This window comes from Oryctolagus cuniculus, chromosome 5 (assembly GCF_964237555.1).
Source record: "Oryctolagus cuniculus chromosome 5, mOryCun1.1, whole genome shotgun sequence".
NCBI lineage: Eukaryota > Metazoa > Chordata > Mammalia > Lagomorpha > Leporidae > Oryctolagus > Oryctolagus cuniculus.
The window spans coordinates 120668422-120684414 of record NC_091436.1 but is presented as its reverse complement, the minus strand read 5'-3'; the positions used below and the strand labels follow the sequence as shown (position 1 = coordinate 120684414).

Here is a 15993-nt window from a genome sequence, read left to right as displayed (position 1 = left end):
CCTATTTCATTTGGATTGAAAATCAAGTATTCTGATTCTTCTTCGTTTACTCTCTTAATGATCTGAACTATATGAACTTCCTAGCTGTTTTGCAAAGATGGTGTTTGTATCAAATTGCTCTAGTGTTATTGCCTAAAAGTGACAACTGCTAACATCTCGTTCATGCTCCTAGATTTGATAGATAGTTGTTTTTCCTTGGACCTTTTAAATTTTTTTAAAGATTTTATTTATTTATTGAGAGACAGAGTTACAAACAGTGAGAGAGAGAGACAGAGAGAGAGAGGTCTTCCATCTGCTGGTTCACTCCCCAGTTGGCCCCAACGACCAGAGCTGTGCCGATCCGAAGCCAGGAGCCAGGAGCTTCTTCCGGGTCTCCCATGTGGGTGCAGGGGCCCAAGCATTGGGCCATCTTCTACTGTTTTCCCAGGCCACAGCAGAGAGCTGGATAGGAAGAGGAGCAGCCTGGACTAGAACTGGCACCCATATGGGATGCTGGCGCCGCAGGCGGAGGATTAACCTACTGCACCACGGCGCCAGCCCCAGACCTTTTAAATTTTTATGTCCGTCTCCCCGACGTGGCAGAATCTAGTTCTGTTAGAGGTTGAAGTGATTTTAGAGAATAAATAGACCAATCTTCTTATTTTGTGGAAGAGGAAACTGGGATCCAGAGAGGTTGAGTGAGACATCAAAGGTCATGTAAGTAGTTAGGAGCATAGTTGAGTTGTATGCCCGTCTCCCTGACATCCTAGCTCCACTGCTTGCCATGTTGTGCTATTTCTTCTTCATGTGAACTGCATGGAAATGACTGTTGAATTAATCACATACATCCCCTCCTTTGTTTTGGTAAGACCAAGGAAATGAGTAAGCCTACTGCAATCTGATGGTGATCACTGAATTGCTTTCTATGATAGGAGAGTTGTCTTTGGTAGGGAGATTTAAATTACAATGCTAATTTTAAAAACATGAATAATATTACGACCTATTCTAGTACAACTCTATTGTGTTGGTTTATTTCTTTTCTTCTTTCTCTTATGATTTATTTATTTATTTGAAAGGCAGAGTTACACAGAGAGAGAGGAAGAGAGAGGGCTTCTAACTGCTGTTTACTCCCCAGATGGCCGCAATGGCCAAGGCTGGGCCAGACCGAAGTCAATAGTCAAGAGCTTTTTCCAAGTCTCTCACGTGGTTGGCAGGCACCCAAGCACTTGGGCTGTCTTCTGCTGCTTTTTCCAGGCCATTAGTCAGAAGCTGGATCAGAAGGGGAGAAACTGGCACACAACCAGAGGCTTTACCTGCTATACCACAATATTGGCCCTGGTTGTGTTTCTTTGTCTCCAATAAAGACAATATTTACAGACTGTGGCTTTGTGTGCTAAAACAAAACAAAGTGCTCCCTATCACTGGATATGTCCAAAAGCAAGCAAAAATACAACAGAGGTAGGAAGGCACAACCCTTTACTCACGTGTTAGATGCTCCCATGGCGACTGCTACAATGCCTGCAAGGCCTCCCATCACACCAGGTAAGCCGTGAAGATTGTGGATTCCACAAGTATCGTGGATCCTCAGTTTAGTAGCAATAAGTGGCTGAAATTGTAAAAGGAGGAAGATTTATTATTTTGTTAGATATACACAGCTCTAAAACAAAAGTAAATAACCACAGAGAATACATTTTATAGTAAATATTATGTGTATTTAAGATGTACAGCAGGAGTTATGGGATAGATATAGATAGTAAAACAGATACTATATTGATGCAAATGAACATCTCCATCATTTCACATAATTATTCAATTTTTAAAGGTATGAGTATTTTTATGCCTTTAAAAAAGCTAACATCTACTCATTGAATGTGGATCTTATATACACTCCTTTTTTAAAAATTTGTAGCCTTCATGTTATGCATTACATCTCTAGACCTATTCATATCTATCATATCTGCTATTTGTGTCTTCTGAGTTTACATCTCCCTGTTTTCTCTCCCTCCTAGAAAAAGAAATTCTGTTTGCAGCCAAGTTCTCCTTCCACATCTGATATTTGGTTTTAGTCAAATATTTTGATTGCACTGCTGGGCACAACTACCTATTTTGGTTCTTAGTGGAGGAGTTCGAAAGTGAATGACTTCAAGTCCCACTCTTTCTTATCTTCTGATGACATTCTAAATCCTTAAAAGACCACAGAGCCTTTAACTTTACAAAATGAGCAACAATCAACAATGACAAAAACATCAGTGTAACTGTCCCAAAGAGAGAGTAATGCAGAAGTACTTAACTTCCTATTCATGCTAAATTATAAATAGCTTTATCAGCTTCTCTTCTGTCATATAGAAGTCTAGAAAGAATAGAACACTGGACCTTGAAATGTGAGTAGTATTTCTGAAGGGAAAGCAAATGACCTCCAAATAGGAAAGGTATTTTTGGAGGAAAACTTTATAGATTTTTTCTGCTGGAGGAATGTGAGAAGATAGTGGTGCAGATTAGAGTATGACTTAGAACATCTGTTGTACTCACAGTCAGGAACTTGTATCCAAACACAGAAACAATTCCTGCAATGCTTCCAATGACCATAGAACCATATGGGTGGATCGTCATGTCTGCACAGGTACCCACAGCGACTCCTCCTGCGAGGGTTGCATTCTGAATGTGCACCTGTGTGGAAGGTAGCAACATGAATGAAGTGAGTGAATGAGGCAGAGTTCAGAATACTGCAGGATTCTAGACTTTAGTAGACTCATGGCATCTTATACAGTAATGAGAGAAAATCAAAACAAGTTGTAGAGGCAGGGAGGGAGTTTATAGAGTAAATATTCTACCAGTGTTCTGCTTCTTTATAAAAAAGATTTGCTTATTTATTTGAAAGGTAAAGTTTCAGAGAGAAAGAGGAGAGACATGCACACACAAACACACACAGAGAGAGAGAGAAAGGGAGAGAGAGAGAGAGAGAGAGAGAGAGAATATTCCATCTACTCGTTCACTTCCCAAAAGGCTGCAATTCCAGGAGCCAGGAGCTTCCTCCGGGTCTCACTCATGTGGGCAGGGGCCCAAGAACTTGAACTATTTTCCACTGCTTTCCCAGGCATACTAGCAGGGAGCTGGACTGAAGTGGAGGAGTTGGAAGTTGAACTAGTGCCCATATGGGATGCCGGCATCATAGGCCAGGCTTAACTGGCTGCACCACAGTGTCAGTCCTGTGTTTTGCTTCTTGATGGAATTCTTTTTTTCTAATATTTATTTACTCATTTGGAAGAGTTAGAGAGAGAGGAGAGACATAAAGCTATCTTCCATCCACTGGTTCACTCTCCAAATGACCACAATAGCTAGGGCTGGGCCAGACCAAAGCAGGGAGCCAGGAGCTTCATCTGGGTTCCCACATAGGGGGCAAGGTCCCAAGCACTTGGGCCGTCTTTCGCTGCTTTCTCAGCCCATTAGCAGATTGCTGGATTGGAAGTGGAGCAGCCGCGACACAAAGTGGTGCCCACATAGGAAGTGGCAGCCTTATCAACTTCAGCAGAACACCAGCCCCACTGATGCAGTTCTTGAAACATGTGCGTGGCTATCATGAATCACTTGCTAAACATTTAGAGAATTGGAATATATTCCCCTAGTCATGCTTTAAAATTAAATTATAATAATTTCCCTCTCTCAAGTTAAAAAAGTAGAGTGACTGATTTGCCATTTCTTTAGTTCAAAAACAAGAGACTCAAGAGATCAACTTGGATTTAAAATATTTTAGATTAATTTTAGATATATAAGGTTTGCAAAAATACACTTTCCATTTCCAGCATCTCCCAATGTTAACACCTTGCATAACGATAGAATGAGGGAATTATATATCACTATAAAAAGCCTCATTGGGGTTTCACCAGTATTCCTAATAGTGTGCTTTTTCTTTTCCAGAAGCTTATGCTGGATCCCACATTACATTTAGTTCTTTATTTGAAAGGAAAAGTTGCAGTTGGAAAAACAGCATCAGTGTGTACCATCATATTCTTTTTCTACTTGCTGACAAATAAGTAGGGAAACTTAGGAACAGTTAGCTATATCATGAAATATATTTCATGGCTTTGATTTTTTCCACAACTGTATATGCTACTAGACGAAATTCTTTTAGAACACTTTTTCCCTCCCAGAGTGCACATTTGATGAATGAATTGTTATTGCTTTTGAAATATTTCCAAAGTGTATGGTTTGTGACTTGTTCCAAGTAGTTCAGCAGTGATGCAGAAATTATCTATTTATCCAAGCAACTTTCAGTATCATTAAGTGAAATTTACATGGGAATTAATATGACACTTACCATGTCGAGTTTGCCTCGGTGCTGGACAAGGCTGGAGAACGCGTAAGTTGTAACCACACAGGCAGCAAGAGAGAAGTATGTGTTTACAATAGCCATGTACTGTTTGTCTCCAGTCTCAGCAATGGCTGAATTAAAGCTGGGCCAACACATCCACAGAAAAAGAGTCCCTGCAGCAAACCACAAGAAAGGATGTTAGTTCTGAATAGTAAAGACAGTCCAGGGAACAGAGTTTCCTATGGGGAATGAATGTGTTTCTACATTTAGGCTTAATTACTTAATAGTTAGGAGAAAAGAGGAGCAATGAGCCAGTATGAAGAAAGCAACATCCAAAGGTTGTTTCTTGTTGAGTATTTTCATGTCTGCGTTGATGTTGACCTTCTCCTATGCTTGCCCAAAGAGACAGGGTCAGGCAAGTCCGTCTGCACTCACCAATCATTGCAAACAAGTCTGAGTGATACACAGACTCTTCATTGTCATGCCCCCTTCTCAAGCCAGATCGATACAAGACGCCTGCTACAGCCAGGCCAAAGTAGGCTCCAAAGGTGTGGATTGTCATTGATGCTCCAATATCAGAGGCCTGTGGGGGAAAAGGGTCATTCATATAAATAGAGGTGAAAGTGAATTTACTCATTCCAGGAGGAAAGTTGGTGAAAGAACTGCTTCATTGGTTAGACAAGTTAAAAAAAAATGGAGAGAAGAAGAAGTGGATTAAAACAAGGCCGTTAAATAGAAAAAAAAAAAAAAAAAAAAAACTGGGGCTGCCACTGTGGCAATAGTGGGTTAAGCCATGGCCTGCAAGATAAGCATCCAATATGGGTGCTGGTTCTGGTCATAGCGGCTCCATTTCTGATCCAGATCCCTGCTAATGAGCAAAAGATTGCCTCCATGCTTCCCTCCCTGCCTCCCAAAGGAAAGACCCAGATGGAAGCCCAGGCCCCTGGCTTCAGCCTCGCCTAGCTCTGGCTGTTATCATTTGTAGGATGAATTAGCAGATGGAAGATCTCTCTCTGTCTGTCTCTCCTTCTCTCTCTATAACTCTGCCTTTTAAATAATAAAATAATCTTTAAAAAATAGAAAAAAAATACAGATTTGGGGGCTACACAGAAATGACTTTCACTAGTTGCTCAGGCACTTACTTACAATGCAACTTTAGAAAAATTACCAAACACTTACTTTCAGGGTTCTGTAAAATCAGGAACTATTATAATCTAATAGAGTTGTGGTGACACTTAGATTCCAAAGAACTAGATCCTTAGTGGGCATTTAATGTATTCTGTGTTATTTCTCCAGGAAATAGAGTCTCAGTGAAATACTGTGTGTTGCACTTGATGCAAAACAAAGATGATTTATGTTTGCTGGACATTGCACCTTTTTTTTTTTTTTAAAGATTTATTTATTTACTTGAAAGTCAGAGTTACATAGGGAGGGAAGGAGAGGAGGAGAGAAAGAGAAGTCTTCCATCGGCTGGTTCACTCCCCAGATGGTCGCAATAGCTGGAGCTGCACTGATCCGAAGCCAGGAGCCAGGAGCCAGGGGCTTCTTCTGGGTCTCCCATGTGGGTGCAGGGGCCCAAGGACTTGGGCCATCTTCTACTGCTTTCCAAGGCCACAGCAGAGAGCTGGATCGGAAGTGAAGCAGCCAGGACTTGAACCGACACCCAAATGGGATGCCAGCACTGCAGGCGGTGGCTTTACCTGCTATGCCACAGCACTGTTCCCTGGACATTGTACTTTAAACTCACTAAATTGCTCCTCAAATGCTTGAAGCTTCAAAAGGCTAGCATTTGCCCCCTATTTTTTCACTCTTCTACATGATAACATGTAGCTGAGGCCCAAGATTCATTGGAGAAAATATGCTTTAGGTTCCTCTTTAGGACATGGTAAATTTGATCCTGTTTTCTGTTTCTGGCTCTGAGGAAATGTTTAGTGTGCCCAACCCTGAGAATTTCTCTGTACTTATTAATATAGAAAAATGATACTTTATTCAAAATGATCAAATTGTCACCAATTAAACTAAAAAAGGACCTTCTTTTTGCTTCTCTGTCTTTGAGTAGTCATCCACAGACCCAGTCCCCTTGAAGGCCCACACTTGGTTATCCTTCCAGCACATCTGACTCTCCGGCAGCCATTAGCCTCTCAGCAGCACCTAGGCCCTTTGCAACTATGAAACCTTGCCTGGCTTCCCTACATGGTTTCAAGAGAGTGGGAGGTGGCAACTGATCAGGTTTGGACTTTACAAATACTGCGTCCAAATCTCTTTCAATGCTATCATATTTTATGCAAAATCTTTTCCCTGTTTCTCACTCTGGAGCAGCTGACACACATAGTCTATAGGGTTTCTTGGTCAAGACTGTTTTCCTTGATGGCTTCATTTTGTACTGGTAAACTTCTTTCATCTTGCTTCAGCTAAAGGCTTTCCTTTAGTTCCTCATTATCAGTGAACTTGATGTTACATTGACTTAACATACTCTCTCCCCTTTGGTTACTTGAGAAATCCCACATGCCCTTCAGGGCCAGCTTATCTATTATATCCTCAGAGACCCCCTTCATGATTTTAAAATATAAATTAGGTATGTTTCACATAGGCACTCCATGCACTTATTTTTCATTGCACACATTGCAGTTTTCTAAAAATATTTAAGTGAGTATATATTTGTGTTTTTAGGTACAAGATTGCTTATACAATTATTTGTCTAATTTCTTTCTCTACCACAGGTTTGTAAGCTCTGTAAAGGTAAGGACTATTTTGCTAGTCACTGACACCCACATCTAGAAAGTTGTTAAAAATATTTGCTGTTAAATTACTCAATAGAATTATAAACAAAATAACAAAACACTAGAGTTCCCAGAAATATTGTTTATTATCCATGAGAGAACCAATGCAATATTCATAGAAGGAAAAAAATTTTACCTTGACCTTAACAAAAGCTATCTAAGACTTTATATATGTCTATTTACTTAGTGATTGGGATATAAATTGAAATTATCATTAATAGACAATATATTATATTAAAAGTGTTGTGGAGTTAGAGAAATCTGGGCTTAAATCCAGATTCTGGCAAGTCATTTGGCATCTATGATCATCAGTTTCATTGTGTATAAATGGTAACAGCAATAACTACCTTACAGTGTTTCTGCAAAGCTGAAATGAAATAATGTTTGTAAAATCCCTTGTTTAAAATAGGCATTCTGGGGCTGATGCTGTAGCCTAGTGGGTAAAGCTCCCACCTGCAATGCTGGCATCCCATATGGGCACTGGTTCGAAACCCAGTTGTTCCACTTTCCATCCAGCTCTCTGCTATGGCCGGGGAAAACAGTAGAAAATGGCCCAAGTCCTTGGGCCCCTGCACCCACATGGGAGACCTGGAAGAAGCTCCTGGCTCCTGGCTTTGAGTCGGCACAGTTCCAGCTGTTGTGGCCAATTGGGGAGTGAACCAGTGGATGGAAGACCTCTCTCTCTCTCTCTCTTCCTCTCCTCTCTCTGTGTAACTCTTTCAATTAAATAAATAAATCTTTAAAGAAAAAATAAAATAGGCATTCTACGAACAATTAAACTATGATTACTATATAGCTATGATTACTATTGGCTGTGTTACTACTCTTACCAAGATTTACCCATGTTTCAAGTAGGCACATATTATGCATTGTGACCAGAATGGGTACACAAAGCTAGGCAAGGATGAATCCTCTAATTCTTACCTTGAATATCTCACCAACCAGATATTCATTGCCAGCAAAGAAAGAAATTTCTATAATTGTCATGATCAGCATTTGGATTGGACTTGTTTTTCCCAGAACGGCTCCAAAAGAAATCAGGACTGTGGCTGTACTGAAGTCTGCATTTATCATGCTGAAAGGAATAAAGAATAAACCAAAAATAATCACAACAAAAATAAAACTGAGTTGTAAGGTGATGAATGACAGCATCAATTTATCCGGAGTGTAAGCCCTTCTCCAACCAGGCCCCATCAGGTTCTCCTCCCAGACTTACTCATCCTCTCTCACTTCATTACTCCTTCTTTCTCCTTTGGACTATATATTCTTAAGTTGCTTTAACATTTGTAGAAATTTTAACTTACCCATTCTTCTCTTTAGTTTTGTTGATTGATACATGTCCTATAGTGATTGTTTATTTTTTAAGATTTATTTTTTATTTATTTGAAAAGCAGAATTACTGAGAGGAGGAGGAAGAAGAAGAGAGAGTGAGAGCGAAAGCAAAAGCAAGAGAGAGAGAGGAGAGAGAGAGAGAGAGAGATATTGGGAGATCAATCTTCCATCTTCTAGGTCACTCCCCAAATGGCCACAACAGCTGGGGCTGGGCCAGACTGAAACCAGGAGCCTGGAGCTTCATCTTGGTCTCCCATTTGTGTGCAAAGGCCCAAGAACTTGAGACATACTCTGCTGCTTATCCAGGTGCATTAGTAGGGAGCTGGATAAGAAGTGGAGCAACCAGTACTCAAAACGGTGCCCAACTGGGATGCCGGAATCTCAGTAGGAGGCTTAACCTGCTATGCTCTAATGCAGACCCCAACACTTTTACATTTTAAAAATGATATTCATTTTTGTTCCTTATAGCTGAGATTGAAGGAATATTAATTTTATGAAGGAGGATTTCTCATATCTTTAAGTCAAACCAGAGAGGTTACAACATTGATGTGGAATCCAGCGCAGCAGGGGAAGGAACTGATTGGGATCCTTGGGTGAAAAATTGCCAGCTAGTTCAGAGTCCAAATGACAAAGCAGTAAGTAGAGACATGATTTATCTGAAAACACAGTGGACAGACATTACTGTCTTTGGGCTGATATTACAATGCCATTAACTGGGTAGCTTAGAAACAGCAAAATTCTTTTCCTCACAGCTTAGGAGGCTGGGGTTTCCTGCATAAGATGTTAACAGATTTGGTGTCCGGTGAGGGCCCACCTCCTGGTTCACAAATGGTGCCTTTTGGCTACACTCTCACACGGTATAAGGGGAGACAACTCTCTCTAAGGCCTCTGTTATAAAGGTTATTTTTTAATGATTTCTTTATTTATTTGGAAGTCAGAGGCGGGGGGGGGGGGGGCGGGGAGAGAGAGAAATGTCTTTCCTCCGCTAATTTACTCCACAGATGGCTGCAACGGCTGGAGCTGTGGCAATCCGAAGCCAGGAGCCAGGAGCTTCCTCCAGGTCTCCCACACAGGTACAGGGACACAATCACTTGGGCCATCTTCTACTGCTTTCTCAGGCCATAGCAGAGAGCTGGATTGTAAGTTGAGCAGCCGGGACTCAAACCAGCATCCATATGGGATACTGGCACTGCAAGGCAGTGGCTTTACCCACTACGTCATACTGCTGGTCCCTATAAATGTCCTTAAAGTGCTTTACCATTTTAAAAAAATTTTTTTTGACAGGCAGAGTGGACAGTGAGAGAGAGAGAGAGAGAGAGAGAGAGAAAGGTCTTCCTTTGCCGTTGGTTCACCCTCCAATGGCTGCCGTGCTATGGCCGGCGCACCGCGCTGATCCAATGGCAGGAGCCAGGTACTTATCCTGGTCTCCCATGGGGTGCAGGGTCCAAGCACTTGGGCCATCCTCCTCTGCACTCCCTGGCCACAGCAGAGAGCTGGCCTGGAAGAGGGGCAACCAGGACAGAATCCGGCGTCCCAACCGGGACTAGAACCCGGTGTGCCGGTGTCACAAGCCGGAGGATTAGCCTAGTGAGCCGCGGTGCCAGACATTTTTAAAAATTTTAATTTACCTTTCCTTCACTTTAGTTTTGTCAATTGATAAGTTCTCTAGAGTGATTGTTTCCTGCCGCATAACAAGAATACATTTCCATTTTTAAAAATGATCTTAAAAATATCTCTTAGATTCTTTTGCACCTTGGAGCTCAGATGGAAGGAATATTAACTGTGTGAAAGAAGATCTCATATCGTTACAGTCGAATGAGAACAATTTCAGCATGAATGTGGTCTGGTGCAGCAGAGGATTAAATCCCCCATTCCTGAAGGATTTAATCACCACCCAGAGGTCTCACCTGCTAATGTACCTTGGTGGTTAAGATTTCACCATATGAATTTTAGGGGGAGCTGGGGATAAAAATATTCAGATGACAGCAAGGATGCTCACTTTTTGATTCCAATCTGAAATTTCTTTCCATGGCTGTGTAGCATCCCCTGTGCGATAGTGCCCCATTGGAGGCCCAGAGCAGCAATTAATAGGTTGATACCCACACTGCTGAAGCCGTATTTCTTCAGGAAGGTCATGAGAAAGCCAATACCAACAAATATCATAATATGTACATCTTGGAATACTGGAAAAGAGCAGAGGAAAAGGTAACTGCATTAGGAGAACCTGAAGAATGTGTTACACCATAGGCTATCCCATTTATTTAATGCTATCTCTTTTGTACGAAACATTTCACAAGGGAAGCATTAACTTGTAGGCAAAAGGCTGATTCTATCACAAGCTTGGCTACTTACCATCCATGAGACCTATTCAATATTTGAGCCTTAGGAAAATGTGCACTATCATGTATCAGTGTAACTTTTATCCTCTTCCTGAAGAATTTTTCATTATTTTCCACCCAAAGAAAGCTTTGTGGAGAATAATGCACGTGTAACATCCTTTTGCAGATTTTCCCAAAGCTCTCAAGGAAAATTAATATTTTCTCTTGTCATTTATACAGCTCTCTGTATACATACTTTGGCTTTATCATTTGTCACATTATATTAGCATTTATTTAGGGTGCATTACCCTGTAATAGTTAAATAACCAATGAAATGTTCATCTCCTGCATTAGGTTGTGAGTTTCTTGATTGAAGGATTTAAGACATATTCACCCTTGGCTCCCCTGATCTTGACATTACGGACTACACCTAGAAGAGCAAGGAATGTTTGATATATGAATGAAAATACTTAACACTAGAGTCCTCATGTCATATTGTCAAATGTGTACAATAGCTCTAGTCCCACAAATCTTACCAGATCATTATTTTAGTCAAATGGGATAATGACTTTGGTAGCATTTTATAAACCATGAAGCACTAAAGAAACATGATTATCTCAAAGTCTGTTTCCTGGGGAACCCAACCTGTACCACCTTCTGCCTGCGCTTCAGAATATGCTACTCAGAACTTTCCTGACTTCCCCTGATATAACTTACATACTACATTTTTTTTTGACAGGCAGAGTAGACAGTGAGAGAGAGAGACAGAGAGAAAGGTCTTCCTTTTTGCCGTTGGTTCACCCTCCAATGGCTGCTGCAGCCAGCGCGCAGCAGCCGGTGCACCACGCTGATCTGATGGCAGGAGTCAGGTACTTATCCTGGTCTTCCGTGGGGTGCAGGGCCCAAGGACTTGGGCCATCCTCCACTGCACTCCCTGGCCACAGCAGAGAGCTGGCCTGGAAGAGGGGCAACCGGGACAGAATCCGGTGCCCTGACCGGGACTAGAACCTGGTGTGCTGGCACCGCAAGGCGGAGGATTGGCCTAGTGAGCCGCGGTGCTGGCATACTACATTTTTTTTCAAACATTGTTAATTAAATCTGATGTGCTAATATGTGGTAGTAACTGCATGCAGAGGTGAATTAAGATGCTAGCTTCCAAAGGCAACCTGCATTTGGAAAGGGCCCCATAGAGGTACAGGGAGTTACCCTGAAGTATTTCTGATTAATCCTGAAATAGAAAAAGTTGGCAAAATAGAATGATTCAGAAGGTCCTTTGGTGGACTAGAAACTGGTCTTGTTCTTGTCTGAGTGCAGGAAATATAAGAGTAAAGAACATGAGCAAATTAAACAAGTTCTACATGATTCAATCACATGTTGTAGTATCATTCATTCTTTTGACCCTTTCTATGTGCTGAGACTTTTGGACATTTTATTTTTCACTTGAGCCACTCCCAGGAAAGGCAGTATGAGGAAGGCAACAATGGAAAGGAGTATCTGAGAAGTGTCCCTTGTTAGCAGCTCTGAGAGACATCTCAGAGAGAATGCTGCACAGTCTTTATTGTGGTAAAGTAGTGCAAATGGATATGCATCTTCATTTCATACCTAAATATCCCAGAACTGGTGTCAAATCTGCTGATGGCAACCATCAGCAAACATCAACTTGTTTCCTTTTCGGCTTTTGAAATATAGATGACAATATATACTTAATTTTCCTTACAAATTCTTTTACTATCATTTAATTTTTACACATAAATATTTGATTTTTACAATAGACCAAGTTGAAGGAGAATTTAGGGAATATGGATGGATGATTATTATTAACTATAATTTTACTAAACCTCCGTGAAACTCAATCTTTTTCCTCTTTTCAAGAATATTTGTATTATGTTGAATGGTTTTCCAGTCTACAAAATGGTTAATTCATTTTATTTTGATCTTGCTTTTAACTTCAGAATCTAAGGCTATATAAATTAAGTGAGTTGTTCGTAGTTACAAAGCTCTAATTAAAAAAAATCAGTCTAGTTTTATGAAATTCACTTTTTATTTCATTATGTAAAACTATTTTACTAAACAATCTCCTTTTTTTCTTAGACTACTCTTGTTCCCCCTGCAATCTACTGATTTTAAAGTATGCCCTAACCAGCTAGTTTTAAAAATTCCTTGATTTAGTCCTGTAATGTCAAACACCAGTAGCAAGTATTTCATGGAATCCATCCCTTCTTTCTTTTGATGGAAAATGAAACATTTTATAAGAGGGAGGAATATTCTATTAACTACTCCATTTTTTTGTTTTCCTTTTGCTCTAATTTTTATTACTGATTTTTGCCACAAGGGGGCCTAAGAACTTCATCTATTATTTAAGTTGCTAAAGGGAGTTCACATTTTGCGTGAAAGGTATGGATTAATAGATTTACACACAGTTAGAAGTATGAGCTTTCTCTCATCCTGATTCGGGTTCTGGGTGGAGATCATGAAGAAGACCAAGAATTTCAGTTTTTGGTGCAAGACTCTGCCATTAAAGCAACAAAATATCTACATTTTAATGGAAAACAGGATTTCTTGAGGGGTTTGCACTTTAGGGAAGTCTTTCAACGTATTTTAAGGATCATCAAGATTTGTCTGGGTCAGTGTTTCTCAACAGGACACTATTTTAGTTCCCAGAATACATTTGACAATGTCTGGAGACATTTTTGGTTGTGGCAGCAATTGCTCAAGTTTCCTAATACAGGTATCTAAGTTTACTCCCCTTATTGCTTTCACTGAGTAAACGATCCCACAAAGAGTATGTTCTTGCCTTTCATAGGTTGACTGATGCTAGTGGAAATCAAAAAATATTTTGACAATGTGTTAGAGACCAGTAGGTAGATATCTGAATTCCTACCTGATGAGCAGTGTTCCTCTACAATGTAGTGGTTAACAAATGGGTTTTGGATGCAGACAACTAGGGTAGGAATCTGAATAGGCTCTTTCCTATATTAAACAATTGACTTTAGGCAAAGTACTTCCTGTTTCTCAACTCCTACTTTATCATAGGTGTTTTTCTTCACTTGCATAATACAGATAGTTTTGAGGATTAGAAAATGAGTGCAAAGTTAGTTAGCACAGGCTTGGAACAAATTAAGTAGCATTATAATTATAACTTCTATCATAATGTGAAGTTTGTGCTATTTTGGAAAGTGCAATGTGACAATGATCATCATCGCTATCACCACCATCACCAGTCACCACCACTATCATCATCCTCACTCTCATCATTTCTTCCTTAGTACAAAGAGGTTTGCTTTATTTTGTTATTTTTGCTATATTTTGCTTCCACATTTATCTTCCAACAGAATATCTTATAAGCCCTGATAGGTCAACATGTTTAAAATGTAACCATTTTATTCTAACACTTTACTACCCAAAACAAACAAAATGAACCAAAAGTCTCCTTATCCTCTGTTTTCCATGTATGACATCAACCCAGAATGTCCTCTTCATTCTACAGCTGGCAACTCTTTTTACCTGGAAAACTTCTAGATAGCATTCAAGAATCAACCCTGTGAACATAGCTCTCACATTGTATATAACCTTTTTATTTGATTTTATCTGTTTTGTTTCTCTGTGTGCTCCTTTATTATTTATTCAAGTAGCCTGGGGATGGAGCACTATCAGTTAGACACTATCAGGAGAAAGTGAATGCAAGTCTGCCTACTTGTTCTTGTTAGACCCTTGGAGAAAATCCGGCACCTGCAGCCGTCCAGGGAATGCCTCAGTTATTTACGAATAAGTGGATCACAGGTGAGGGCTACTGAGAATTATTGTAATTATAACTACAGGGCTTTTCTGAAAAAAAAAAAAAAAAAGTGTTTCTAGACCAACTAGTGAATATGACTTTAAAGCTTAGTTTCTGATTAGAGATGCTGTTTTATAATGGTTCAGTGCTGGTGAAGTAAATTTACTAAGGTTGTAGATTTTGAAACTGCAGGGTTGTACTATGAACTCTTTTTTTAAAGATTTATTTATTTATTTTAAAATCAGAGTTACAGAGAGAGGAGAGGGAGAGCGAGAGAGAGAGAGGTCTTCCATCCTCTGGTTCACTCTCCAATTGGCTGGAACGGCCGGAGCTGCGCCGATCTGAAGCCAGGAGCCAGGAGCTTCTTCCCAGTCTCCCACGTGGATGCAGGGGCTCAAGGACTTGGGACATCTTTTACTGCTTTCCCAGGCCAAAGTAGAGAGCAGGATGGGAAGTGGAGCAGCAGGTACTCGAATTGGCACCCATATGGGATGCTAGCACTGAAGGTGGCAACTTTACCCACTGTGCCACAGCACTGACCCCTGAATTCATTTTTTTAAAAGAAAAATATTTATAGGCTAATGTCATCCCACCTCTATCCAAATATTTTATTTTCAGGTATTTCAAATATTCAGAAAAGTTTGATCAATAAACACGTATATACTATTTATCTAGCTTTATCAGCTATTAATATTTTTCATATTGATTTTCTCTCTCCTGTATGATTAATATATTTATGTATATAGACTGGCGCTGCGGCTCACTAGGCTAATCCTCTGCCTTGCGGCGCCGGCACACCGGGTTCTAGTCCCGGTTGGGACGCCGGATTCTGTCCCGGTTGCCCCTCTTCCAGGCCAGCTCTCTGCTGTGGCCAGGGAGTGCAGTGGAGGATGGCCCAAGTGCTTGGGCCCTGCACCCCATGGGAGACCAGGAGAAGCACCTGGCTCCTGCCATCGGATCAGCACGGTGTGCAGGCCGCAGCGCACCAGCCGCGGCTTTTGGAGGGTGAACCAACGGCAAAAGGAAGACCTTTCTCTCTGTCTCTCTCTCTCACTGTCCACTCTGCCTGTCAAAAAAAAAAAATATATATATATATTTATGTATATTGATATATATATAATGCATATTCTTTTAAACCACTTGAAAATGAGGTGATAGTTTGCTTAAAAACACTTTAGCATGAATTGCCTATGTAAAGGATATTCTAGGGGTCAGTGCTGTGGCATAACGGGTAAAGCTGCCTCCTGCAGCGCTGGCTTCCCATATGAGCGCTGGTTTGATTCCCAGCTGCTCAACCTCTGATCCAGCTCTCTGCTATGGCCTGGGAAAGCAGTAGAAGATGGCCCAAGTCCTTGGGCTCCTGCACCCTTGTGGGAGACCCAGAAGAAGCTCCTGACTCCTGGCTTTGGATTGGCACAGCTCCGACCATTGCAGCCATCTGCGGAGTGAACCAGCGGATGGAAGACCTCTCTCTCTCTCTGCCTCTGCCTCTCTGTAGCT

The 15993-nt window shown here is 40.8% G+C and overlaps 1 protein-coding gene across 1 annotated transcript in view; it reads right to left on the bottom strand.

The window, feature by feature from the left end:
- The window catches only part of RHAG (Rh associated glycoprotein), a 29947-nt gene that overhangs the window by 4590 nt on the left and 9364 nt on the right, over positions 1-15993 (bottom strand). Inside the window, exons 2-7 of the mRNA XM_002714380.5 lie at positions 10400-10583; positions 7993-8143; positions 4724-4871; positions 4295-4461; positions 2509-2646; positions 1464-1585 (exon numbers count right to left, since the gene is read on the bottom strand). Of these exons, the coding sequence (XP_002714426.1) occupies positions 1464-1585; positions 2509-2646; positions 4295-4461; positions 4724-4871; positions 7993-8143; positions 10400-10583 (910 nt within the window). The remainder of the gene's footprint in view (positions 1-1463; positions 1586-2508; positions 2647-4294; positions 4462-4723; positions 4872-7992; positions 8144-10399; positions 10584-15993) is intronic.